The sequence below is a fragment of the Corvus kubaryi genome, unplaced genomic scaffold (genome assembly GCF_017639235.1).
Source record: "Corvus kubaryi isolate FWS band 111438036 unplaced genomic scaffold, C.kubaryi_AGA036_p1.0 37341, whole genome shotgun sequence".
NCBI lineage: Eukaryota > Metazoa > Chordata > Aves > Passeriformes > Corvidae > Corvus > Corvus kubaryi.
The window spans coordinates 11063863-11090532 of NW_024581112.1; the positions used below are offsets into that span (position 1 = coordinate 11063863).

The window sequence follows — 26670 nt, forward strand, 5'->3', positions numbered from 1 at the left end:
GCCCGCAGCGCCCCCGGCCCGCCGCTGCCCCCTGGCGCCCGCCGCCGCGCACTGCGCCCCCAGGGCCCCCGCGGCTCCCCCCGCGCTGGGGAAGCTCCTTCCCACCCACGGAGCCCCAGCAAGGCTCCCCCACCGCTGCTCCACTCCTGCCACACCTTCCCCGACACTTTCCCAGTTCTCTCCGCTGGCCGCTTGTTTCGAGGTGGGGAGCGGGGAGAGGCCCGCAACAACAGCAGGCAGGGGCGTCCCATCCTCGAGATATCCACCAGCAGTGCAAGGCCCAAGAACAGAGAGACCAGCTTCCTAAAAAAACCTCAAAGGCCAACCCAAACTGTTTACTATTCAGGAAATTTAGTAATTTTTTCCCCCTTTCCTGTAGTAGAATTACCTTCCTTTTGATATTAGATACTTGGAGAGACCCTTGTGTTCACACTGCAAGGAGGAGACAAAGATCGAGAAACTGCAGTAGAGCCTGTGGTTCAAGTTTCTTTTGGGTCATTTTCAAGCATTTTGCAGCACAACAAAGAGTATTAAGTTAGAAATCAACAGCCTACAGGTTTCTGCGAAGCACACAACTTGGATGCTTTTACTAAATGCATTTATTACTCTGTACTGAACTATCTGCCCTCCAGCACTTCTCACTACGTTTACTTACACCATAAGCATCACCAAAAGAGCACTTCAGGAAGAAATACTGTAACTCAGTGCCAGGTGAGAGCATCTTCAACTAGAAGGCTCAAAATGCTTCACAAATACTAGTTTGGCCTCCCAATATCTGTGTAATGAAGTCTCCTATGCCTCATTTATAGTGAGAAAACTGAGGCAAAGCATCCTACTCAAAGTTAAGCATCCTGCTCAAGTGCAACAAAGAAATAAACTCAACTCAGATCAGATGAAAAACAATATACCAAAATGGCCTTGACGATGCACATTTTGCTGTCTTCTACGAAGCCATAGCAAAACATTCAATAAAGCTGATAAGGAATATTCAATGTTCTCTATTTATTTAATTCTCATCTGTAAGAACATTATACTTGGGTTTTTTTCTAACTTAAGAGAGGTAAAACATTCTCCCCAAAACCCTGCAGCATCCATCTTCTCAGGCCACCCAGAGATCTCCCTCGACAAATCACTCAAGATTTATTGAAATATCCTCATAAGCCACAAAGCTAATGAACATTCACACTTCAGCTAATCCATCTCCTCAAAGGCAAACAGAAAGTAGAGTGAAGCCCTTTGAGTCAGAACTTGGTTGGCTTAAAGAAGAAAAAAAGTGGAGTTTCTACTCCTGCCAGTGTGTAATGCTGGTAACCGAAGTGGATTAAAAGAGCAGCAATGCTCATCACTTCAATTTTGTTGTTACACTACACAGATATTTTGGAACTCTGAAGCCTATTTTAACAATAACTCTGTAGGAATTAGGCCCATTAGATATAAGTCCCCCACAAAAGCACATTTCATCCTCAGAGGAGCCAGAACAACCCACATACAAATCAGGAACACATCTGAATTTACAGAATCACAGAATGGGTCAGGTTGGAAGGGACCACAGTGGGCCAGCTCCTCCAACCTCCCTGCTCAAGCAGGGTCATCCCAGAGCACATGGCACAGGACTGTGTCCACATGGTTCTGGAGTACCTCCAGAGAGAGAGACTCCACAACCTCTCCGGGCAGCCTGTTCTAGTGCATCTGCACAGTAAAGAAGTTCTTCCTCATGTTCTGGTGGAATTTCCAGTGTTCCAGTTTCTGCCCATTGCCTCTTGTCCTAGCACTCGGCCCCACCGAGAAGTCTGGCTCCATCCTCTTGGCACCCTTCCTTCAGATACTTATAGACATTGATGAGGTCCCCTCTCAGACATCTCTTCTCAAGGCTGAACAGGCCCAGCTCTCTCAGCCTTTCCTCATAAGAGAGTCGAGATCTTCAGAATCCCAGCACATCCTTGGGCTGTTTTGACAATGGTTATTAAACACCAAAATCATACTTTCCCAACAGGTCACACCAACACTACACAACCTGCAGCACTCATGCAGTGTACACAGTAAATTCATCCACTTCACAGTTTCCTTCTAGGGGGGTTCATGTTGGTGGACGTAAGGCAGGAGTCTCACAGTTTGGATCAGTTGTCTCAATGGTGGCAGCAGCAATCCTCTCCCGAGCAGCAAGGCCCTTCTTTGCCATGTGCCAACGTGCACGCATAACAAAGGCATCAGCTCTGGGACAGAAATGGGTTTAGTTGTTCACATCCAGTGGTTTTCCCCCCATAATATCCACACAATTTCAACTTTGGGGGCGTGCAAACAGTGATGTCACTAAGAGCAAGTTCATGAGGGCTGCCTAAAAATAATGGATGACACACTGCCACTTGCAGTTTACATTTGGCCTACAAGCCTAAGGAGAAAATTGCTCTTTTTCCCATTCTTGCTGTGGGAACATCTGCCAGACAGGCCATGAAGGAGTAAGTGTGGGCAGAGCAAGCCCCAACCCACTCACAGATCTTTCGTGGCTTAAATACTCAAGAGGTACTTATTGACATCTTTGTTATTCATTCAGCAAACACCATGAAGAGACTCTTGAAATATATTTGAAAAACTGTTTCCAGTCACAATAAAAAGTCAGTCTTGCAACATTCAACATACAGATTTTACTTTACTCAGGGATGTGGCTTAGGGGAGGAAGCATGAAGGTAAACAGGGTGAATGAAGCCAGAAACCACCTACACCAGAAAGTCTGGATGATGCCAGAGAGCAGCCTTGTTTTGATAAATTTCATCTGTATTCAGCTTAACAATTTCTTTCTATAAATCCTGGGGCATCAGGAAAGAACTTTTCACCAAAGATAGTAGAGAACATATAGCCAGTGTTTCAAATAGAAGTTCCATTAATTTTATCAGCACGTGACCATCATTTCACATTGATGGATGACAATAAAGTCACACCAAACTGAAATTGGAGCAATTGCAGAGTCATAGATACAATAACATGTGGGACAAGTGACACTGTCCATGCAGCACCTTGCCTGTGCTTTGCACAACCTGAAGTCCACACCTGAACTGTGAGCATCTGGTTTCAGAATGGTTTAGGACACAAGAGAGATCTGGTACTACCTTGCTCTGCCATGAGCTATTACTTCCCACCTGTGAGGGTTAATCCAGTAACCCCCCAAATTAGACTCATACTGTCTCTACATTATTGTACTGAGGAAGCAGATGGCTTACCTTATGCCACCATCACACTCAGCTGTGTGACTGACTGCTCATGTCAGCCATATGAATGAGGCTAAGACCATGCTATCATAGGCTTTATAAGCCAAGCTTTACAAGCATGCTGTTACTCCCAAACATTTAATAACTTTTAAGGATTTTGGTTCTGGAACTCTTGCCTTGACATTTTGTCTTGCAGATACAGCAAATGTAGCACATCTGGAACTGATCAAACCTTTTGGTGTGGCACAGATTTGCTCTGTTTCCGTCTCACAGCCATGTTGGACTGCTGAGAGCACGACAGCACAACAGACACTAAGCTCAGTGCTTAATTTTATGTCCTCAGGCAGCACGAGACCATTCTTGTAGTGGATAATCTCATCTTCAGTCATGGTGTTCTGTGACAGCAGTTTACAACAGTGGCAAAAAATCTTCCCAGGTGTTAAACTGTTTACTGTACCTGTGCAGGAGGTTGGCATTTTGTTTTATGTAAAATAATTGTGACACCAAGGCTGCAGCCTATGAGTGAAATAATCAGTGAATCTTCCATTTCCATAATAAAATGGGACTGTTGCAGGTAAAATGACTTCTTATTGACACAGAATAAATACTTACTTGTCAAACCTTCCACAATATGACCATTAGCACAACCAACAGAACAACAGAAAAGACAGTGAGAATCAGTGCAGAATCTTCTGTGAGAAAAAAAGAGAATTTTCCATTTCTTCGGCTGTCATCTGGACAGGACTATGTGATAAAAAGCTTGGTTGGGAATTCAATACTTAAAAAGTCTTCTTTCACAGGCTACTGAGCTAAAAAAACCCAAACCAAACCACAAAAGCTTTAAGCAGATAAATTAACGTCATATATGATTACCATTTTGCTGCAGCGTTTTCCCCAAAACTGGCTGATGCCAACAATAAAGTCCCACTATGTAAGGGACTTCTGAAAAGATGAGAGATGTCTGGATCCTTCTAAGGCTTTTGACTACACAATACATTGACATTCTTCTTTCAGCTACTGTCAAATTTACCCAGAAAGAATGAACAGATCAAATAATTTCAAGGAAATTAGACAGTCCAATACAGCAGAAAGAGGAGTTCTGTTTTCTTGTCAAGAAGAGATAATGTATTTCCTGAACAAAAACCCTTTTCCACTAGACTTCCTATGCCAGCTTGCTAGACTGTATCTCTGTGCAGCAGTCCATCAGTCATAAACAAACGAGTAGGCACCATCCAGGAGCTTAAATGCACAGATCAAAATGGTGAAAGATCCATCTGTTGTACTGAACATAAATCTAACCAAGCTGGACCGCTGAAAGAACACACTTTCATCAGCAGTATTTACTGCTATATTGCTGTCAGGATCATGGCCCTAACCAAGGATAAGAAAACATTTGCTTTGATAACCTATGGTTCCCAAAACATTTAGATGCAGGTCAGTCCCCAAGGATCCCATTTCACTGTCCTTCCTTAGACTTTCAGCTCACTTTCAGGAATTCCCTAACCTTTAATGGATGCAGCCATAATCCTGCAAAGGAACTTTGCTTGAATTGGTTGTAGATAAACACACACTGAATCAGAACTATGCAGAAAGCCTTCTGGGGAATCTGAGAAGCCAGGTTATGGTGTTTGAAAACCAAGTATACTTCAACCACATCTTTAAGTTACTATCAAATTCCAGTATAATGAACAATATCCATGCACTCCAGATATTTGAGGCAGGGATGTATGCTGGAGTAGTCCTAGAGTTAATTTATGGGGCCAACCATCATTTGGAATCTTTGCTGAAGAAAACATTGTTCCTGAATCTAAAATTCTCAGTAAACTCCGCACTCTAAACTGAAAAGCACAGAGCTGACACTCACTATGTGATATCATGATTTCCTAGGAATAACTAGCCGCAAAAATAAATGTCTCAAGTGTTTTCGTTAGATCTTTGCAAGTTATTCACTGTGGAGTTGATGTTTTATCTCTAAAGGTGAGTCTTACCAGGAGATGCCATGCCCAATACATATGCAGTGGTTGGGATCTGCAGGACATCAGCTGCAGTAACATAAGAACGGCAAAAGAGGAGATTTTGAGTCCACGGCACAAATTACCAACACACTCTAAATAAACGATCGTTGTTTCTGCTTCCTTTTCTTCAGTGAGCAACACTGCAAGGGGTAAGGATACCCCTCCACCTTTTGACTCTTTTTACTTCAGCCAGGAAGGATGTACTTGGACCTTTTTCCCACCCTGTCCTGGAAGAACACCTTACAACTACTTCCACAACACCACAGGGCATGTCTGTACCACACTGCAGTGGGATCAGGAGTGTGCTCCTGCAGAAACGCCCCACCAGCTGCACTTCAGCTGACATCACAGAGAAGTCTTAGAGAATATGATTTGGATAAAAAACCCTATGAAAACACATTTCAGGAGTGCACCTACTTCATTGCAAACAAAATTAAATCCCCAGCACTAGTGTGAAACAAATAATCATGAAATATAAAGCATCAAGTCTTCTCAGCAACTGCTCTCTCAACAGCTGTTCTAACTCATCTGCACTACTTACTAAACGTTGCCACAAAACCCTATATAGAATGGGTGCTTATAAAAACATTCTCAGGAGGAAACAGGGACATAGAAGAAGGGAGAGTAGCTTGGAATCGACTCACTGCTTCAAGCTCAGTTAAACCACCTCAATACCAAGATGGTTACCTTTGCAGAAAAAACTGTGACTGATAGGAGAAAGGCAAGGGAAAACTCCCAATGTATTATTGAATTAAAAAAAGGAAAATTAGTGAATTTGATTGAAACACAGCTAAATATGTAATGTCATAAACATCCACCCCAAAGAAAAGGCTCTTTTGAAGTTTTTTCTTCCTGCTTTCCCTACACAATTTTCTGAAAAAAACCTAACAGTTTTGGAAAGATGGCTCAGAACAGTTTAAGTAACAAACCAAAATTACCTGTTGGCATCAACCCCTCCCATGAATGCTCCTATTTTCCTTCCATTGCAAAGAAGGTGTGTTGAATGGCAACTTCATATATTAGGTGATTTGAGTATTAGAAGTGTAAAGAGACCTTGAAACTATGATTTGTCTCTTGAATATATACTTCTATCTTTGCTAGTGAAAAAGAGGTAGGGTAGAAACTAGACACACTAGTATTAAAGATTTTCAGAGGTCTTCCATGAGCACAGTGTTCACTTCTCTTAAGGAACATACTGTGACTGTGGGACCTTTGCAGAAATCAAACTATATTAAAAAGTGCCACAGCAAACAGTTTATGCCAAGTCAGTAAGCAGCAGTAATTGTGTGCCTTTATTTTTTGTCTTAGTGCCCTAATGCAGCTGTTAAACACTGATAAAAGTTTTTTAAAACCACGTAAATATGCACAGTTATAACGTGTCCTTTCCTTATCCACTCCAGCTTATTTAAAACCAGGGACAATTCTTGAATATACTTATTATTTCCAGAGGACATTACCTGAGGCTTGACAATACTGACTTTGGTTCCAATCAGTCTGTCTTCATCCACTCTGCTTCTTTAGTCTTGACTAATTTTAGAAAATCTGTCATCGTCAAGTTCTTGCATGGCAGTTCTCTTCTTCAGATCCATAACAAATAAATACAGGTCACATCACAGATCTGGAGACGCTCAGTTCTCAGCTTTATGTTTTGGAAAATTAAATATTTCTTTCTGAATCAACACACTATAATTAACTAAATACTGCTATTTAGAAAAACCCCAAAACAACCAACCAACCAATGGTACTATGTAGAAACACGCCCCCTCCACCCCCACCATGTTTTACTAACTCAGTCATATAAGACTGCAATCCCACATGACAAATGCCACAGGCATAGAGTGGTTATGAGCTGCCAGAGTACAGGATTAACTCAATTTACATTACACTACAGCAATTTCAAACACAGCACCATGAAGTGTAACAATACAGTTAAATATGCTGGCACAAGACCAGTAGGGCTTTCATTACCTTTTAACATGTGCTACTACCCCTCTTTAGAACATGGTGTCTCCTTTTGGCAATTCCCCTTTGCCGCACACTCCCCAACAAATACCACAACCCATGGGTCCCAGTCTGTGGATCTTGTGAGGCCCAAGATCAGGGCAGGCTAACACTGTTCTCCCACCACGACACTTTCTCAAGGCTCAGTAGTGAAGAGTCCATAAAGATCTATTTAATTGTATTCTGGCTCTGACCTCAGCACAATTTTCTAAAGAAAGAATTTTGTAAACTTTACTCTGTGGAGTTCTCTGATTCTCAACCCAAGACTTCTTTGATTTAGCATTATGTCTTCCCCCCTACACCTTTTTTAAAGCAATCCTACACCTGATGCTGAACTGAAAATCCTGCTAAACAGAACAGCAGATGAAATATGAGCAGCTGGAGCACATCTCATTTCTCACTGAAATACCTTAGACCTGACCAGCAGGATGGCACAAATGGCAGAAGTGAAATTCACTTCACACAAACTACATAGATACAAAAAGAAAATTCACACTGAATTTGAAGACACTATAGGGAGAAGCAGTATGTTCTCTCTTCATCACCCTGAGCATTTATTCTTAAGTCTCTGCTTTTATTCTGGTTATCCAAGAACATGTTCAATCACCATATCAAAGCTGAATAACCCCCAACAGGGTGAACTGTCCATCTGTACAAGATTGCATACACAGCCAAATATGCTCTTGAGAGGATTGCATATCTTTCTGCTAGATTCTGATCACCTTGCCTACACTTCAGCTTCTTGTAGTGGTCAATGGAAAAATCCAAAAACCCACACAGGCAACCTTATATTCTGGTTTTGCACAATTTCTTTGTGAATTGTGATTGCTTCTGTTCTCCCTCTTTGACTAACCAGACAAGCTTAATGATGGTCCCACTGGAAGTATCTGGCTTCATGGACATTTTTTAGTGCAATCACCTCCAATGTTCTCCTTGGATCTTCCAGGAAAAAAAAGCTTTTGTTTCAAACCAAAAATATTAATAATTAATAAATGACTTTGTTACAAATAAAAAAACCTCTATCCCATGATACAAAAGTCCTTGTGACTACTCAGCAGCTTCTATTGAAATCCCACCAGTCTCCTTATTTCTTGATAGATAGGAGCAGCCAGTTCTTTGGCTTTCTCTGCTCCATCCTCTAAAACCTTTATCAGATGGGATTTGTCTTCCTGGAGTTTCTTGATTTCATTCCTGATAGGTGCAAATTTTTGGATAACTGACTCTGCTACCACCATTTTGTAGTGAGCAGTGTCAAGACCAGTGGCTTGGTGCAGCACTTCTTTGATGCTAAGCCCCGTTACTGCAGCGTGAATGGACACCAGATTGGAGACACCGGGGCGAGCGGTGGGGTCATAGGTCACCTCCGAGGTAAAGTCAGTCACAGCTTTGCGAAATTTCAGCACTATTTCATCAGGGCTGTCTGCTATGTTAACAGTAGCTAACTTCTGTGGGTCTGACTTGGACATCTTCACTGCTGGATCTCTGAGGGATTTTATTTTCTTTGTCGTACCTTAAAAAAAAAAAAAAAAAGTTATGAACACAGACAATGGTTTCTTATGACAATTGCTAAGAAAAATGTGCAGCCATATGATGAAGTTGTTTATCCTTGCTCAAAAATGAATTGTGAGCACAATCATGTGTGCTCTTGTTTAGTTCTTGCACTCTTCTTGTCCTTCTAAGAAGCCACCTTTCTCCTCTTATAAACTGAATGAAACCTGTTCCATCTCTCCCATCCTCGTGAAGAAGGAACTTCTGCTGGGTCAACTCCTAATATTTTATGTACCTTACATGCTGATTTCCCCCCCTAAATTTCTCCTCCCTTCTATTATTGCACATTACTGAAAGGTTCTGAGTAGTGGAGAAACAGGTTAAATCCGCTGAAGAAAAAAACCCCTGTAACAGTTAATTTCCTTATTTCAGGAAACTCTACCACTCAAAATCTCTTGGTAAATCTCAGTAAAGACAGTTATTAAAATTCTCTAACTCAACACTGACCAGCTCTGTTAGAGGTAAAGCACTGTTTTTAGACACCTAATACAGCCAATTAAATTACCTGCATACTGCTCATAGAGGGCTTATGTACTCAGTGAAAGGATAAAGGTTCTCCAGCATACAATTCAGATTGCCCCAGAAACTGCTTTGTTCTGAAATCACCTTTTGGAAAGAGTCTGTCTCTCTTCTGTAAAATTGAAAGAGCCCAGGTAAATCTGAATAGGTCCCTACCTTCTCCCATCCATGTAGGAGATTTTGTTGGTTTGCATATACTTGTGAGCTTAGGAAGGAATGCTTCTTGGGAGCAAAGTGAATTTTTTCTTTTTTTCAAATTGAGCTTTTTATTTAATGGTAAACAGTCTCACCTGCATCATAAACAACACTCAGCTCCTCTTTATAGTGCTTAGTACTCAATTAGGAACTGCAGAGTTTGCAATACCTAATATTCTCAAAACTCCACTCTAGGTCTAACACCATTTTTTGTCACTGAGGCTTGAAAATTGAGAAAGGTTTATTACCGCCTGTCTTTTCTAAGGTGAGAGCTCCTTGCCCTTTTGGGGGCGAAGGTCTCTGCTGTGCATTCCTCTACATTACTTACAACAAAGATGCAATGCTTCATCCTTGCCCAATTCTTCACGTTTCTTAACAAACATGCCATTTGCGCCATCTGACTCCTCCTCACCCCCGGCCTATGACCTTAGAGCTCAAAAATGGCTGCCAAGATTTTCCTTATAAGTCTTCCTGAGTCTAAGATCAAAACCACAAAGTTTTGATCTCTGTGACAGACACATATTGAAATATTCAAGTATATATTAAACACCCTTAAAATTCGGAGCACTGTACATACATATACACTGTATACCAACAGGCTGTTCAGCACGCTTAATGTAAACATCTACCACTCAGAATCTGAAGGATTCTGCCTGCTGGAGGTCTTTTGCCTTACTGCTTACATGTCTCCTGAACGAGCAGCATGGAACAGAGACCCTGCTCTTAAAAAGTCCAATACTTGAAGAGTAAGGCTGACTGGCAACAGCAGAGTGCATCTGGCCCCCTGCACTAGAATACCAGACATCACGTGCATTCCTCTACCAGGGATTTCTAAAGCCTTATCTATCTTGGGAGTTCAATTTCACAGCCAAAGTCTCTTGTTGTCAGTTTTTAATTTTCCACTCCCTTAGCATCAGTTTGCCCCCTTTTCTTGGTTCCTGAAACTATTTCCACAATATTTAAATCCATCTTCAACCTCGAAGTGCAGTCAAAGAAAAAAAAATGACCAAGACCAGCTCACTTAAAATGGCTTTGGGCACAGGAAAGAATTCTCCATATTTCTTGTTGAACTGTTGTGCTATATCTTGGGCTAGTTCCAGGTGCAGGACTTGATCTTCTCCAACAGGAACACGTGTTGACCTTTTAATAAAAGACAGATACAGGAAACTCAGCAAAGCTCTCTGGTTCTGCTGAAATGTTACTCAAGACTGTCACAGCTTCTGCCATGACAGAGGGCCAGATGGAGCCAAATACTCAGTCCCAGCTAGATATAGGTGCTGTGGGAAAAAGATCCCAAACTGACCATATTCAAGGATGAGTCTGCTTTTTGTGCTGAGCTGAAGCACATACCCAAGGGCAAAAACAGCCCTTTCTGAAGACATATATGGCAAAGATACCTGTAAGAGCAACTCATTAAACTCAACTCAAAGAAAGGTTTCTGTAGCATCTCCTGCTGTCTCTTTAGAGATCAAAGAGCACACGTTATAGTGTGCAAACAAAGCAAGAAAGATCTGCAGGGCATAAAGTGCAAGCACCTTGTCATGTCGAGTCTCAGGAAAACATAACTGTTGTTGAGGAGTCAGTACTGAGGATGTATCAAGGGAAGGAAAGAAGAGAGTGTTTCTTCCTCATCACAGTTGTATAAATCATGTGGTCCAGTGCCTCTATTGTCACAAGTGTTATTAGAGGATTAGAACTGCTAGATTCAAGGGATAATTTGATCTTCTGTACTGAACTCAATGGCTTGAATACACTTCTGGAGGGAAACACAATCTGCATCAGAGGACATGAGGAGGTGAAGAATCCATTACTTCCCCTGGTGATTCTTTCCCACAGTTAATCATACTTGCTAAAAATGTATGATTCTTTTAGATGAGGCAGACTTGAAATCTTGCCAGCTTTTGATTACTCTCCCATCCCCCAGAAGATTTTTTTTTCTATGGCTTATGGGGTATTCAGCTCTGAATACTGGACATGTTCCAAAGTAAGGAAGTCCGCTATGCATCTTTTAAGTTCCCAGAAAATTTCAGATCAACACGGTACTCTTTCCTTCCAATTCTGAATTACTGGGCTGACATCCAGGCATCAATTTGTCCACCTTTATTCCCAATCAGACAGCAAGGCAACCTAAAAACAGTTACAGTAGGCAATAGGAAATCACAGTGCCCTATAACTGAGAGAAAATCAGTTACCATAATCAATATACTCTATGCAGGTCAAAAGAAATGTTTCCATATGCCAAAAATGGTTCCATATTCATAAAGTTTGCCACTAAACAGAAAACATATTATCTCTATAAAACCTCTGCACAATACTTTGCCTTTTTCCTTGCTGGCTTTTTTTTTTTATATATATTTCTGTTCTGGTGCTATTTTTACTCCTTTCTGTCATGTATTTACCTTCTGTCCATTTTCCTGTCTCTTTGATCCTTGGTTCATCTGAGTTATTACTGTTTCTCCCTCTCCTTCAGCTCTAAATTCTTCTTCATGACTGCTGTTCCCTTCCTGTGTTTCCATTTCTCCCTAATTCTTGTTCCTTATATTGTTTGCATTAAAACATTTCTTATTAAAGATATTAAGACAAATTTCTTCAAAGAGGTATTGTTACTCTTTCACTTCCTTGTTTTGTGCTCTGCGTGGACAGCCTGCTGTTAATACAGATAGTAGCCAACAAACCACTGGCTTTACTAAGGAAAGATGAAACACCTGATTGTATTAGAGATGGAAGAGACAGACATGGTTGAGCTCAATCAAAACAACGTGATTTCTGATAAAGTTGGCTAAATTTCACCCTTAGATATTTGACACTCAAATCACTCAAATATTTGACAATCAAATGGGACTCACTTCAAATAAAATCATTATAATACTCAAATTAATTCTGACTTCTGCTTGCTTCCCATTATTTTTAGTTAAAATTCAGGTAAATTAGAAATACTATCTCCTGGTCTTCTGTTTTCACTACTATGATCACTTAACATGAAATTTCTCTAGATAACATTTTTCTGAATTCATAAATGGGCAATCTTGGTTACTCTGTCCTGTATTACTTCTCTGTCCCAATCAATACACACAACTTCCTTCAGAACAATGCCACAAAGTATGTATGCTCTGAACATAAAACAATTCCTACATGGTGCACTGTCTCTAACATTTACTTACTGAGACAGTTTAAATCATATTATGAAATACAACCAGTCATGACAATGCACTACAAATTCTACCAGCTAGGCTACAGACTTAGGCATGCTGAGTCACCAGTCCCTTATTAGGGGCTATTTCCATTGTAGCACACAGTACAACACAGAGGAAACTGAACCAGCCCAGGTACTACAAGATGCAGTCAATAAATTACTTTCTTTCATCAGTATGAACTGGCCTATGCAGAATCCCCCACTAATATTGGTATACTACATAGAGACAGTTTAAGTATCTCTAGAGTGCACTAGACAAAATGAAGCAAAACTACTTAAAAAAAAGAAGTGTGGGTGAACATGTAATATGTTAAACATCAGTCTGTTTTAATTCCCTAAGAATTATTTTCATGTGACCAGCTGTTGCTCTTTACAGCCCTGTCAGTTGCTTTTTAACCAGGCTAGATTTCAACCAGCCACTTGAGAGTCTGTCCATTTCCAATCTTCTGATCTAATCACACGCAGCTCCCCTGCTTAATAAGTTAGCATGTTGACCTGACAAACATTCATTCCAGTGTAGCTGAACAGACATTGCCCATGGGCTCACATTCTGCCTCTTACTTGTACAGCAAAATATCTGCTGCTTGAAGCACAGGGTAAGTCAACAAACCAACAGTTCCTTCGCGATTCTGGCTGGCACGCTTCATCTGTTTGAAAAAGAAAAACAGAGAAGAATCATACTTTTGACTAATGGTATCAAAGTCTGTGATTTTAATTAATTAGAATTCTGACCAGTTGAGTAATTTATTATGCAGCTCTACAGAAGACAGTGTCATGAAAAATCCACTCCTTAACATTCTGGTTTATGTCCTGTATTTATGAATTTCCCTACACTGTTCTGATATTCTACTGAGAAGGGAACATAGGGTTTCTTTTGCTTTCTGTTTGCAACCCTATTAATGGAAATTACTTCAAATGCAAAACCATCAGGCTGAGTTATTACACTTATACATTACACACAAACCTACTTTTTAAACAGCATCTTCAGCAATACATTTTTGAAATGCTTTGTAATGGAGGTATAAAAAGGTATCAATACCTATGTTTCACAGAAAAGAGATCAAGACACAGTGATCACACACAGTCACCAGGACAGCCAGTGACAGCTGGGAGAACCCAGAACTACAGAGGCAGAGTTCAGTGTTGTCTCAATTAGTTCACACTGCTCTGCACAATCCACCCAAAGCATTCAAGTCCTCTACTGCTCCATGATATGGATCATCTAGATCAAGACAGGCTACACACACTAATTCTGTTCTAGCAATGGCATATCTATGTTTCACTTTTAGCAATAGTTAAATATACTAAGCCCCTTGAAATCTTAATTATTTCATTAAGACTGTTCAAATATATTTAGATTTGTCTCACTCTCTCCTACAGATCCTGTATTCTGTCTACATCTCTAGGTGCCTAGGGTTCAGGGAACCTAATTTGCAAAGCTCAGCACCTGTAACACCTATCTGTAGGTCTGGAAAGTCAATCTAGCCAAAGTAGGATTTAAGAGCTTAACTTTAGAACCTCAGGTTTGAAAAGGTTTGCTTTAATCTATGCCATGCATTAACATTGGTTGCTGTATTTAAGTTTTACTGGTTTTATTTAATTAAGAAGGAAAACAGGAAAAAAGAAAACATCTGGAGGTATTTAAGACAGCTCTGAACTCTGCAAGCCAAACTGCTCTTAAGCTGTTGGTTTTGGTTTTTTTTTTCAGATACTTCTCTCTCCTGTCTTTTTCTTTTTCCGCTTACTAAATGTCAAAATAAAATACAAGGAAATTAAATGCAAGAACTCTGTTGATGCAGTCATGCTGATGCAGCACCAAGATTAAGAAGATGAACATTTGAAACTTGTAAAGGCAAACATTTAAGATACACTATCACTCAGCACATTTTTAATATTTGTAATTTCTATACTCCTCTTCAAACATATGCCTCTTTTGAACACTCTTCCATAAAATCTACAGAGCAGCCACTCTTTATAGTGGAAAAAGAAAAGCTGTTTATGGAACTCCTTAATCAGCAAGGCTCATGGTTTTCACTGCAATATCTTGCATTACATTTGCATTATTAAATAAACATTGAAATAACACTGAACATTCTAGCAAAATCAGTTTAACAACACTAAACAAACCTCATATTTAGTACAGTTTCAGCAAGTCTCTGCCAAAACCACAATTCTGTAGCTTCCAGCAGGAAAACGTTCAGAGAGGAACAAACCTGGAGAGACACGTTTTCCCCCTTCCACCACAGGAGTACAGAACTACTTAAACCTAAAGCAAGGATAACCAAGGTACAGTTGGTACTTCAGAGATGACAAGTACTGCCAGGACAACATTTCTACTGAATTCCCATAGATTTCTTTTCAATTTACCAAACTGTCCATACCTTCCACTGGGGCAAACGTAGCAGACGTGGCACATTAGTTAAGCACCCGAGAATCCAGGCAAGTTCTGCATGCTCAGGAACCTGAAAGTATGAAGTTAGAATCTATTTAAATCTTCTTCTTTTATATGCATATTTTCTCAAAGTCAATAAGAATAAATAGTATCAAAGACCAGAAAACCATTTATTTCTGTATATTACTTTTTCAGTAAGGTCAAGTGACAAGCTAATGGAAAGTTTTGGACATTGCCAGGATTGAATGCTCTACATTAAAGTAGTAGAGCAAGGTTCTTGATCCTATCCACTCATATTCTAAACAAGAAAGAAAATGCTTTAGCAATAGCAGAGTTGAACAGACATATAAACTAACCAACTGCTTGCCACTGTGTCACAGCCTCTCCACACTTTCAGATAATACTTAAATAGTTAAAAAATCTCTTTGCTTTTCTCATTTCCAGTGGCAGTAAGTTACCCAAGCTTTATTTCTTCTCCGTCAGAGTCCCAAATGCAGATTTCCCTTAATTGTCCTCACCAGCCTCACTTGAGCCTTACAGGCATTCCCTCTGCACATGGCTCCAGGAACCCCATTTAAGCTCAGGCCAGACTGCCCCAGTCCTTGCCTGAGCCACACTGCACTGCAGCATGGCTGGCAGCAAACTACCCACAGGTTCGTCACAGAAGCTCAAACTAACTGCCAGGGAAAATGAAGAGCTGGGCTGCTCCACAAGGTTGTGGCTGCAAAGAGACACAACCCAGGCAGGAACAGTTGTCTCCCTGACCAGGACAATGCACTGATAGGGTAAGGGTGATGGCAGTGACAGTCTGGTGACCAGCAGACACACAAAGGTCACAGAATTAGTTACACCTGAGGACAATCCAGGGAGCCAGTGAGAAACTCGGGGCAGCAGGGATAGGGTTGAGCACAGGACATAGTGATGTAGTTCAGGTGAAGACACAGGAGCTTGAGCTGAAGTGGAGTTCTGGGGAACTGCACAGAAAGTACATAGGTGGAGGGTCTAGGTGAAGGGCTTGTCAGGGCTTTGGTTGCACCTGACCTGTCTGCAAAACAGGAATAATAGCTGAAGTCAACTGCAGCACAGCCTGAATTGTGGCTTAATTTGGCCCTCATTCTGCAATCCTATCAAAACCAATACTGACCTGCAATTGAAAGAGGATCAGGCCTCTGCATACATATCCTTTGCTACAAGGGTGGTTTAAAAAGATAAAAAAAAAAATCCCACTTCAGCTCATAGAACAAACATTTTATTTAATATTCTGGGGAAACTGTGGTGACAGTGAAATTTTAATAGTTTCAGAAAGATGTCAGACAGAGTGATTGCTGCCCTCCTGCTAAGAGAAAGACTTTCCAGAGGCAGAGACAAGAAATGTGTTGTGTCAACAACCAATGTTGGATAAGCCCATGTTTACCTTCTTGAAATACACTCTTCAGCTTCTGCATTTCAAATATTCATTTTAGGATTAGTAAAAGAGGCAAGCATTGCTGATGCATATGCTCTACTTTAATTTCTTTCTTGTCACTCTGGGTGTTTTTAGTTAGCTATATAGGTGATAATCATCAAAAGAAAAAAGGTGATCTATGTTCCGCTCCTTTGCTTACATACTTGATTCACTCTTTGCAATACTGGCAGGTTTGAATGTTTAAGAGCATGCTGTTTCAAAGATGTTCAAAGTTATATGCAAAATCATGTAACAACCCAGATGGAAAGCAGTAAAAAATGTTTGTTAACAAGTAAGAATTAGTAGGATTATTAATTGCAATTCCTTTGTTGTCACATTTTAAATATAGTAATTTCCTAGCTAGTAGTCATTGGACTACTTTGGTCACCCATGTAGAAGACCTCCAGACTACAGCTCAGTGGTTAGATATATGAAATATTTCAGGTTGATTCTTTCCCTTCTTTCTGCCTTTCCCACAGATTCAGGGTTTTTATTAATTCCCTCATGCTTATTTGACCTGCAATCTTCTGTGCACAAGACAAAGTGCAACAAAATACCCGGAGCAAAATGAACTTCACAGAAAATACTAAGCTCCGAACTCCTATTTCATTTAGAAGGAATCACCATCTGGCTCAAAGTGGTTTCTCATTTCTTTCTTCTAGTCACGGACGGAGAGGAGATGGTGCTCTGTCGCACTTGTGTTGACAAGAACCCTCTTTAAAAGCTATGCAGGCATTGATTCAGCTCTCTCAGATGTTGCTTTCGCAGCCAAGACTGCACGTGTGTTTCACTGGATCAGTGGATTTGACATGACATCAGTTACCAAAACACCAATGATCTAAACAGCATTTGTTGGGTTGAATACACAGTTCTGGGTCCTACCACGTTATACTCACTTCCAATCTTCAAACACACAGTCCCTTCCGAAGTAAGATTAAAGTGCTGAATATGCTGAAGAAAAAACCTGATAAGATGGTGAGAAACTATGTAAAAGTGTACCAAAGGATAGAGATTTCAGCTGGAATACAATTCAGTACTGAAGGCTAATGCATTAACGTTCATCATCCGAACTGCAGTAACCGACTGTATCTTGGGGTGTCAATCAGGAGGTTCTAGGCTTAAACCACAAACCATTTGTCAGACTAAATCACGGTTTAAGCTACTGTGTTTTACTTGGCAAGAGGCGCAGGTAATGGCTGCCTTTGGTTGGTCATGGTGCATCTGCTCAAATGTTACTCGTTTAGCTACAGTGTTCCATCACATCGATTGCATGAATTTGATACAAAGAAACTGGAAGACGTGATGATGTATATGACACCAGTAGAATAAAGGCTCAGTCTACTCTTCCCTTCACTGAGCAATATCCATGGATCACAATCAGGAAAAGCCATACTCCCAGACAAACTCCATCAGCTTCTTGCTGCAGGTCCATTTAAAACTGCAAGCAAATGTCTTCATTAAATAACCAAAACACAACAATGTAATAAATAAAACTATACGGGATCACAAGAAAGGCAATGCATGCCTCATGTTTTTGGGAGCAGCAACTGGGGCAAACACATGAGCCTACTGCTTCCTACAGTATCTTCCCCTCATAGTCCTCCAGCATCCATAATTTTCAGACTAGGAAATATCAGAAGGTATTATCCCTGGCCCAGTCCTGCTAACATACCCAGGTTCCCCAGGAATGTGTCTAATCCCTTTCTGAACCACCTGATACCTCCCACTTCACAACCACAGGCAGTAGCAAGCTCCAGAGGCTTAAACCTGATGCTTAAAGAAATACCTTAATTTAGTCACTAATGTATCCATGTTTGTTTACTACTTTTGAATACCACCTGTTTCTTATATTGCACAATTTGGTGAGCAATTCCACATTTGGATTATTTAGTGGTTTTCTGATTCTGTAAACTTCGATTGCATATATACCTCAGCCTTCTCCTCTTCAAACTGAAGCAACCCTGACTTCTGAATTTTTCCTTCTTAAGGCAGCTACTCTATCCCCTGCTGCATGAATTCCTCTTCTTTGTATCATATCTAATTCATTAGTTCCTTCTGGAGATGTAGACACTAAAACTTTACCCAATATTCAAAAAATGGGCACACTAAGGTTTTGTATGGCGACAAAACATAATCTCTGTCTTATTCACAATACCCTTCCTGGTGATGATGACATATTACTGGCTTTTTTGAAAATTGCTTGTGCTGAGCCAATGATTTCAGAGAGCTGCCAATGATGACTCCAGGACTTTTATCCTGTGTTGTGACTCAGCTCAATACTGTGTGAAGGTTTAGATTGCTTTTACCTAGATGTTTTGAAGTATTTAAAGCTCTTCTACCCCTTATTTGCCTGCCCACTCTGTTTTATGAGTTCTTTGGGAGTTCCTTTCTGTGGCATAGCATTTGGCTACCCATAAGGACTTAGCATTGCCCATGAACTTCTCTTCACCACCTTCTTCAGGTCATGAAGGAATATGTTGACCAGAACTGCTCCCAGCAAGAATCCCTGAGGAACATGACTGCTGACTGAGCTATTAAAAAAAAAAGTGAGCGTTACAGCCTGTGTGGCTTTCAACAATGAAACGGAAGGAAACAGAGAAGAGACGTCTCATATTTGCATAAATCTGCAAAACAATTTTCAGCTTCCTATTGTGTTTGGTAGCGTTTATTGTGCCTTTTTCAAAGAAGCATCACTTTTCACACAATTTTCATTAAAAAGAGTAAGACTGTTAGAGAAATATTCTGCTTGCTTTTTGAATTTATTTTTTAAATTTTTTTTAAAGGAGGTTACCCAATAAATCTAACTAGGATTTCAAGAAATAAAAATATAAAGAGTTCCAATTAATTCAGGCTATTCTGTGTATACTTTAACCAGTAAAGAACTCAATTCGTTTTGTATTTTAAAATCTGACAACAAACTACTCTCCAGAGCTATGATGTACTGCAGGAATTGCCCACTTTCTCAAAAGAGAACAGATAATAATAAACTTGACTCTTTTTCAATGAAGACATAATTTTCTCAGCAGTGCCCTCTCCCCCAAATACGTCAGTATAAAAATAGTAGAAATGGTAGAAAACCAGAATTACATCTCCAATGAACAAAACCCACAACCAGTGACAGTTCCTGAACTGCATCTCAAACCAAACTCCACAAATGTGACCATCACTGGTAATTCTGAAAATCAACAATTAAATCCTTCAGATCAACTTTTGTGTCCTGAAAAAAATATAATAGCCTGTTTTTAATATAAACATTATTTTCTTGGGAAATATTTCTTGCAGCCTTGCTGAAAATATTTCCAGGAATAACAGTCTTAGTGCTCTATTTATTGTTTCCCTTTACAAAGTCAACTATTTCCCATTAAAAATTTTCCAAGAAACCTTAACCAGATCCATATAGTGATGTCCCTTTTTTAGACAGCCGAAATCATACCCTTTGCTCTTCTCAGTAAATACATCAAGTTTTTCTCTTGTTTCCTGCTCTGTGTTCTTGCTCATTTTAACACAGTTTTCTTACTTAATCTCATACAAGTCTGTAAAAACCATCAGCATTTCTCAAAGGGTCGAGATGGTCATCTCTGTGCTATTACCAGGGACACATTTCCTCCTTCAATCTCCATTGCATTATGCATCCCCCACAACCTGGCTTACTAATCAGTAATCAAAGAGTTATTTCCAGAGCGAACTACTTACATTCCTTTCTTGTGGGCTGACAAGGCCAAGGGTGCATAGCCAGATTCCATTTATTTTTTTAAAGCACATTTATTTAACAGAGGTGACCACTTCCAAATGATAATGAGCAGTTATCTGAAAGGCACAAACATTTCTGTTTCTGCACCTGAGTGCCCTGCTCCTCCCTTTTTAAAGACAAAAAGCTTCTTAATTATTTACTTGTGCAGCCATTTGAAGTTATTAAACTCAGATCACACTTTATACTTCAATTATCTCTGGAGCATTGTATGCTGAAGTACAATCTCAGGGCTTCTTCCTGCAGATCTGTTTTTTTGTCCTTGACCCCAGCTGTTCCTTACCAAATTATTGCTGATATTCCCTGGCCACAGCCAATAATATATACGTAGAAAACCAGTAGCTACTTTTAGTCCAAATAATTCTAGGTGACTTTTTATGAGACATACAGCTGAGGAGGACAGCAAGCCATGAGACTCAAGAACAACAGTGGGACAGGCATGAATACTGGAAGCAGGTCTGAAAGCAGGCCAATCAGCAACACTGGGCCTCACTTTTCTGAGTGATATAATTCAAAGTTGTGCGTTGGCAGCTGAAGTGGCTTTCTGCAAAAAGAGATGCAGTGTTTTATTTTCAAGATGGACTTCCTCAAGTTGCAACCTATAGCCCTTCTCTGTAAGGCACTGAAAATTTGCAGCTTCCCCTCAGCAGTGTAACCTCATTAAGGGCTCTATTTAATAGGGCAGTAAATTTCAAGGATTTAATTTTGACAGTGTAAAGTACAAACAAATAGGTCTGAGGAGGTAACTTGGATAGCTGCGTACTAAAAGAAATTGAAACAGAGAAGGGAAAGAGTCCTACATTTTAAAAGAAATTAAACCTTTTTTAAGGATTTCTGTCTCTACTAGAAGTACCAGTTAGAGCTTCTGCAAAATTCAAGAGGCCTTTTCTAAAGCAAATTATGCTCACATTTTTCTTGAATAAGATGTAAGGTTTTATTAATGCCTAAGGTTGCAAGCAATATGTTCCAAGATACTTAGTGATGTATCTCTATATTATACAGCTAAAGAAAAAAATGGCCATAAACAAGACCAAAAGAAAATAGACTGCTCTTGAATCAAATGCACACAGTGCAGGTACTCTTATGACAGAAAATTTGACACAGTATCTCAAATTCCTATTCAAAGAAATAATTCATAGGATAGAATAAATTTATGGTTACAAAGGCAATATCAGATTTAAAGAGCATGTTAAGCAATGTATTGAATTGGGGGGGGGGGTGGTTATCTAGTTATTGTCGGTAAATCTGTCAGTATCTACCTTTACCTTGGAACAATTTTGTCACTTACTTATATTAGGCTAAAACTTACAGAAATAAGATCTGTCTCTCCTTTCTGAAGAACCTGATCAAGAATATTCCTACTGGAATCAAGTTTTACTGGTTATAAACCCCAACAGACCACAGTAAATTGGCCGAAGCATCCTTTTCTCTCCTTTATTCCTTATGAAATTAACATATTTTCAGAAACACTCTCCTAGTAGAACCCACAATACTGTTTGAATAATTAGTTTGGTGTGTCCAGAAGACTGGTGAAGAGAGGAAAGTATAACAGCTACATAATAGTATGAGATGAACAAGGTAATTAAGGCAGAAAAAAAAAATCCTAGTGAACCATGACTTTCCTTCCCACTGAGCTCTAGTTATGTCTAGTCCAGTCCATGAGAGAGAAAACAGAGGAATGAGAGAAGCAGAATAATTTTCTAAATTAAACAGTCACATACTTCCTCTTATGACAGGAAGTTTTCAATGGACTGTGCTAAATTAATGTACTTTAATGAATTTATAAGCTATGATGGAATGGAAGCTTTTCAGCCCCTCTGAAAATTGGACAAGGGGTAGCGCGAATCTATTCAAACTCTGCCCACAAAACAAAGCAGATGGATACTTCTGGAAAATAACAGCAGTGAAACAGTGCACACATTTATATTGTTGTATTTTGGCTTTTGGAGTTAAGGCTAAGACAAATTTGCAAATTCCCACCTCCCAGAGTTACTGCTTCAATTTGCTTGCACACTGCAAGAATACTGCAGCTGATTATACTCAGCAAATAAATCACCCTATCCAGAAGGATGAAAACTGCAATTTTCCGCCCAGAAACTGAACATTATGCTGTCCAGAAACTCACAGGACTCCTCAGAGAAGCATTCATGCACCGTATCAACCACTGTCGGCTGAACCAACTCTGATGGAATTTTAGTCTCTCTTGGGACATTCAGCATGTGTCTACTACAATAGATAGGTGGACAGGAAGAACAGTCTGAGACCACATAAAAGCAAAATCAGTTTCTAATATTGTTTTGACTGTGAAGCAGATGAGATACAAGATGGTTATGGGTAAGAACTGAAATGTGTAGTGTACCCACCACAAATCAGAGAAAATGGGTTATACCACGTAAGTTCACCATGTGTGCAGATTGCATACTGTCTCCCTTATTTACCCCCCCATAGTCCTTTTTGGTTTTAATAAAAGATCTAAGTTTTATGAAAGATGACTGTTACCGCTTTTACCAGTTATGGTACAATTTAAGGAATATATTTTCTGTTTCTTCTAATACTCTCACGATACGTTGTATAAGTCATTATTCCATTGCTTCTTTTTTATGCCCAGTAGGGAAAGGCAGCCACTTAAAGCATATCTTGACATAATTTTCTCCAAGAGGGTTTCATACATCTTGCAGCTGTACTCCAAATAAAAAGGCACTATTTGAAATGCACAATTTTGAAATTTGCATTTATCTTTATTTTTATTCTTACTAAAATTGTCACTTTTCTGTAACTTCCGACTTGAGAAAATACAATTAAACAAGCTGTAATGAAAGAGCTTCTCTCACTGGGAGGTCATTTTACTGTCCAACATATACCACAATTGTTTTCCCAGATACTGTAATTAAATGTGCTTGTTTATAACCCTTCACAGACAATGTGGTTCCAAACACTACCCTAATTATTCATCATCATCCTTCTTGCTTCTAAATATTTTCAAGTTATCATCACTTGTTCTTTGCAGCCACTACTTCCCTAAGTTGGAATTCAAGTTTTTATATGGCAATGTAAGTGTGGGAAGTATTTGTTGAACTGCAATATATACAGCCAGCCATTAACTTACTGTTTGTACATGTTATAAAACAATATAACCTATAAATGGCAAATTCTGAAGCATACAAAACTAATTTTCATCCAACTAGCACTTTCCATTTATAAGTAATTTAGTTGTATATCCAGTACATAAGAACACAGGCCATATGCTCTCTAAACAATACAATAAAACATTACCAATGCAAAATTTATCACTTTTACTTAGTTGAAAGGCAAGGACATCACTGAAATCTGTTCTGGGATTCCAAGTCAACTTCACCTGTATCCTTATCACAGCAGCACCTTTTGGATCTAGTATAAGCATGAGCGGTATCTGTTCTCACCACACTTTCTCCCAGCAGTCACTCTGTGATTAATATTGCTCAGCCTTTTGCCTCTTTCTTGTATTGAAAAGAATGATAAAGTGTGTGCAAATTCTGGAAGCAGGTATTTCAGATATCTCTGGATTAGAGATTTGAAAAACGCCTAAGCAAGCAGAGTAAGTAAAACCCTTACCAAAAGGCCTTTTGAGAAACCAAGTAGCATTATTTTTTTCACATATGGCAAACATATTCCAGAGAAGCAACACAAGCAGCAAAATACAGAAAGAATAAGCCAAACAAACAAATGAAGAACAAAAAAAAAAAATCCCCTTTTCAGCAATTCTAGACCAGTCTTGCCCAGTGTAATCCAGAGAAAGTGAGAGGACACAACAGCATTTACATTAATGACTGCATGAGCAATTCCCTTAGTGGAGCTTACCATTATTAGCATACTTCCGTAGTGCAAGAATTTCATTCTGCCTTTACTGCTACAGAATCAGGGTACAAAAAAAGTCATTAGTTGTGGTGGGTTTTGGTGATTAAAACTAAAAGTTCTTAGATCACAATTTTGTTGCATGATGTTTGTTTAAAAAAATGAACAGAAATGTCATTCAGGAGTAATTAAAGAAAAATTTCTGTGATCTACAGATTTGGTAATTTTCTAGGTAAGGCTCAAAATACAACAATAATTACACCATGCTAAGTTACTGAGAATTCTCTCATTTAGCAATTTGATCTGGTATTAAAAAAACCTACTCTGTCCATAACTAAATACCTAATCCAGTTCTCTCTTTGTGGCTTGATTTTCACTGCTTTCTTGCTGACCTCTGGAAGTACACACCCTATTACAGTATACAATCAGTTTTAGTCACTTTACTTTACACCTCAGACAAATGTTTGTAAGCAAAAGTGGGGCGTTTTTAGACCACCCTTGGAGACTGCTACAGTGGCTGAAAAGGAAGCCAGCTTCTCTTTTTTTTAAATCTGAGAAATTTCCAATCAAAATCAAGCAATAAACTTTCTTGATTAGCAATAGCTGCAATCCATCTTACACCTTCATTTTTAGGAACAATCATCTCGATATTATGACATTCCATAACATACTATTTCATTATCATACTAAAACAATAATCACATTAGCAAGGTTCCTGTCTCCTTTCCTCACATCAAGAGCTACACACAGATACTCCTTTTAATTGCTTCCAGAGAAACATCTGGTGCTGCCTGGGTAAATGTAACAGATCACAGTGCATCTCTGGGTATACCTGACCACTTCATACAGCTTGAACACACTTGGTTTGGGGAAGCTGACAAACCACTTCAGCCTGAACCAGTGCTGAAACAGTCTATATTCACAAACAACTGAAGTAGTTCTGATTGCACTGTGACAATGAGCTTTCAGAAACATGCTAGAGTCAGCCACTTCTGAAAGTTGTATTGGTACTCGTGTGATAAGTATTGGTAGGAATAACATTCAAGATGTCAGACTCAGATGGCTCAAACATTTAATCTAATGGTTTAGATTTAATAAGAACAATGACCATTAGATCTGGACAGATAAGGACACACAGAAAAATTAAGGTAAAAGGCAGCCTATTTAACGGAGGCCAGCCTAACCACCATAAGGAAAATCAGAATTATATTTAGTGGAAACTTTCATTTGATAAAGCTGAACATGTTCAAGTATAGCTATCTTAGGTTTTCATTGGTTATTGACTGTATTTGTACTGTAGAAGCACCGCACACAGAGACATCACTTCCTGACACTTTCTCTTTGGGGTGTCAAAGATTCAATCTCTGCATTATTATATTGTGAAAGATACAACATACTTTCTGTGGTTGAGTGCAATGTAAGATCCTCACCGATAATCTGCTGGCTTCAAGGGAAGCCTGAGTGTTGGTTTTAGCAAGACCTGGAACAGCACTAGTTTAGCTTTCAGACCAGTAGGAACGCAAGAAAAGCACCACTGGACCAGATCAAATATCCATCTCTGACAGCAACCAACAAAAAACCAAGAACATAAGTGCAGAAAGCATGGACACTCTCCCATCTGTGGTTTCACCACTTCCTGCAGAGGTGCAACAGTCCCAAAGCAATTTTTCAGATTAATTTGTCAAGTCCTTTTCTGAATTCATATGAATTTCAGCATGCACTGTATCCCGTGTCAAGGGGTTCTGTAGCCCAACTGTGGATTTTGTGAAATGCAGCATTGTTTTGCTTTGTGCTGAATCTTCCAGGTGTTAACTTGTTTTGATACTTATCAATTCACATTCTTCAGCAGATAAAACAATTTCTCCATTTCACTTGCAATTTTATAAACCTTCACTTTATTCCTCTCTAACCATAACCTGCAAAGCATTTTTCCTTCATGCTGAAGAGCCCTCTCTGTGTATCTAGTCACTGATCCTACCTTGTAACTAATTGAATTGTTCAGTTGCTTGAAAACAAGAAAAAAAAACCCCTCCAGACTGGCTGCTACTGCATCATTGGCTTGTAACTCACCTTGTGATTATTTCAGTTAATGACTTCATCATTTTGAGGCTGACAAGTCAGAGTAGAGCAAAATTAAAACCCAAGCTGGTAACATATTTAAAATGATAAACAGATTTGAAAAAGAAAAGGGATAACTTTATTTAAACATACTTCCACTAGAATTCTGAGCTCATCTATTTGGACTGGTTTTTTAATACAGAGGAAAAGTGAAGCAGGAAGTATATCTGTCTTCATCAATTCATTATTCACCAGGGATATAGAACTATGATTGCCATTTGCAGTTTAACAACCCCTGGAAACTCTGCCTGTAAAGAATCGTGTAGAAAAGGAGAATGCAATGCCATTTCATCTTGCACTGATAAAATTCAGACCCTGTGTGCACATCACCTGTGCAGTTCTGTTGCAGAGTGGACACCCACTGACGGGTGTCTTCACAAGAGCAGACGCTATGACACATCTGTCTCGGTGGGAAATTTGCCAGAAATTTCAGAAGTTTGCCAGTTTAGAGTCAGTAACAGAA

The 26670-nt window shown here is 39.5% G+C and overlaps 1 protein-coding gene across 2 annotated transcripts in view; it reads right to left on the reverse strand.

The window, feature by feature from the left end:
* Positions 1 to 2564: 2564 nt before the first annotated feature.
* Positions 2565 to 26670, reverse strand: part of WARS2 (tryptophanyl tRNA synthetase 2, mitochondrial) — a 45748-nt gene continuing 21642 nt past the window's right edge. For both annotated transcript variants that reach the window (XM_042031194.1, XM_042031195.1), the window contains exons 3-6: positions 15056 to 15136; positions 13236 to 13321; positions 10503 to 10621; positions 2565 to 8729 (exon numbers count right to left, since the gene is read on the reverse strand). In XM_042031194.1, coding sequence (XP_041887128.1) covers positions 8281 to 8729; positions 10503 to 10621; positions 13236 to 13321; positions 15056 to 15136 — 735 coding nt within the window. In that variant the 3' untranslated portion in view covers positions 2565 to 8280. The remainder of the gene's footprint in view (positions 8730 to 10502; positions 10622 to 13235; positions 13322 to 15055; positions 15137 to 26670) is intronic.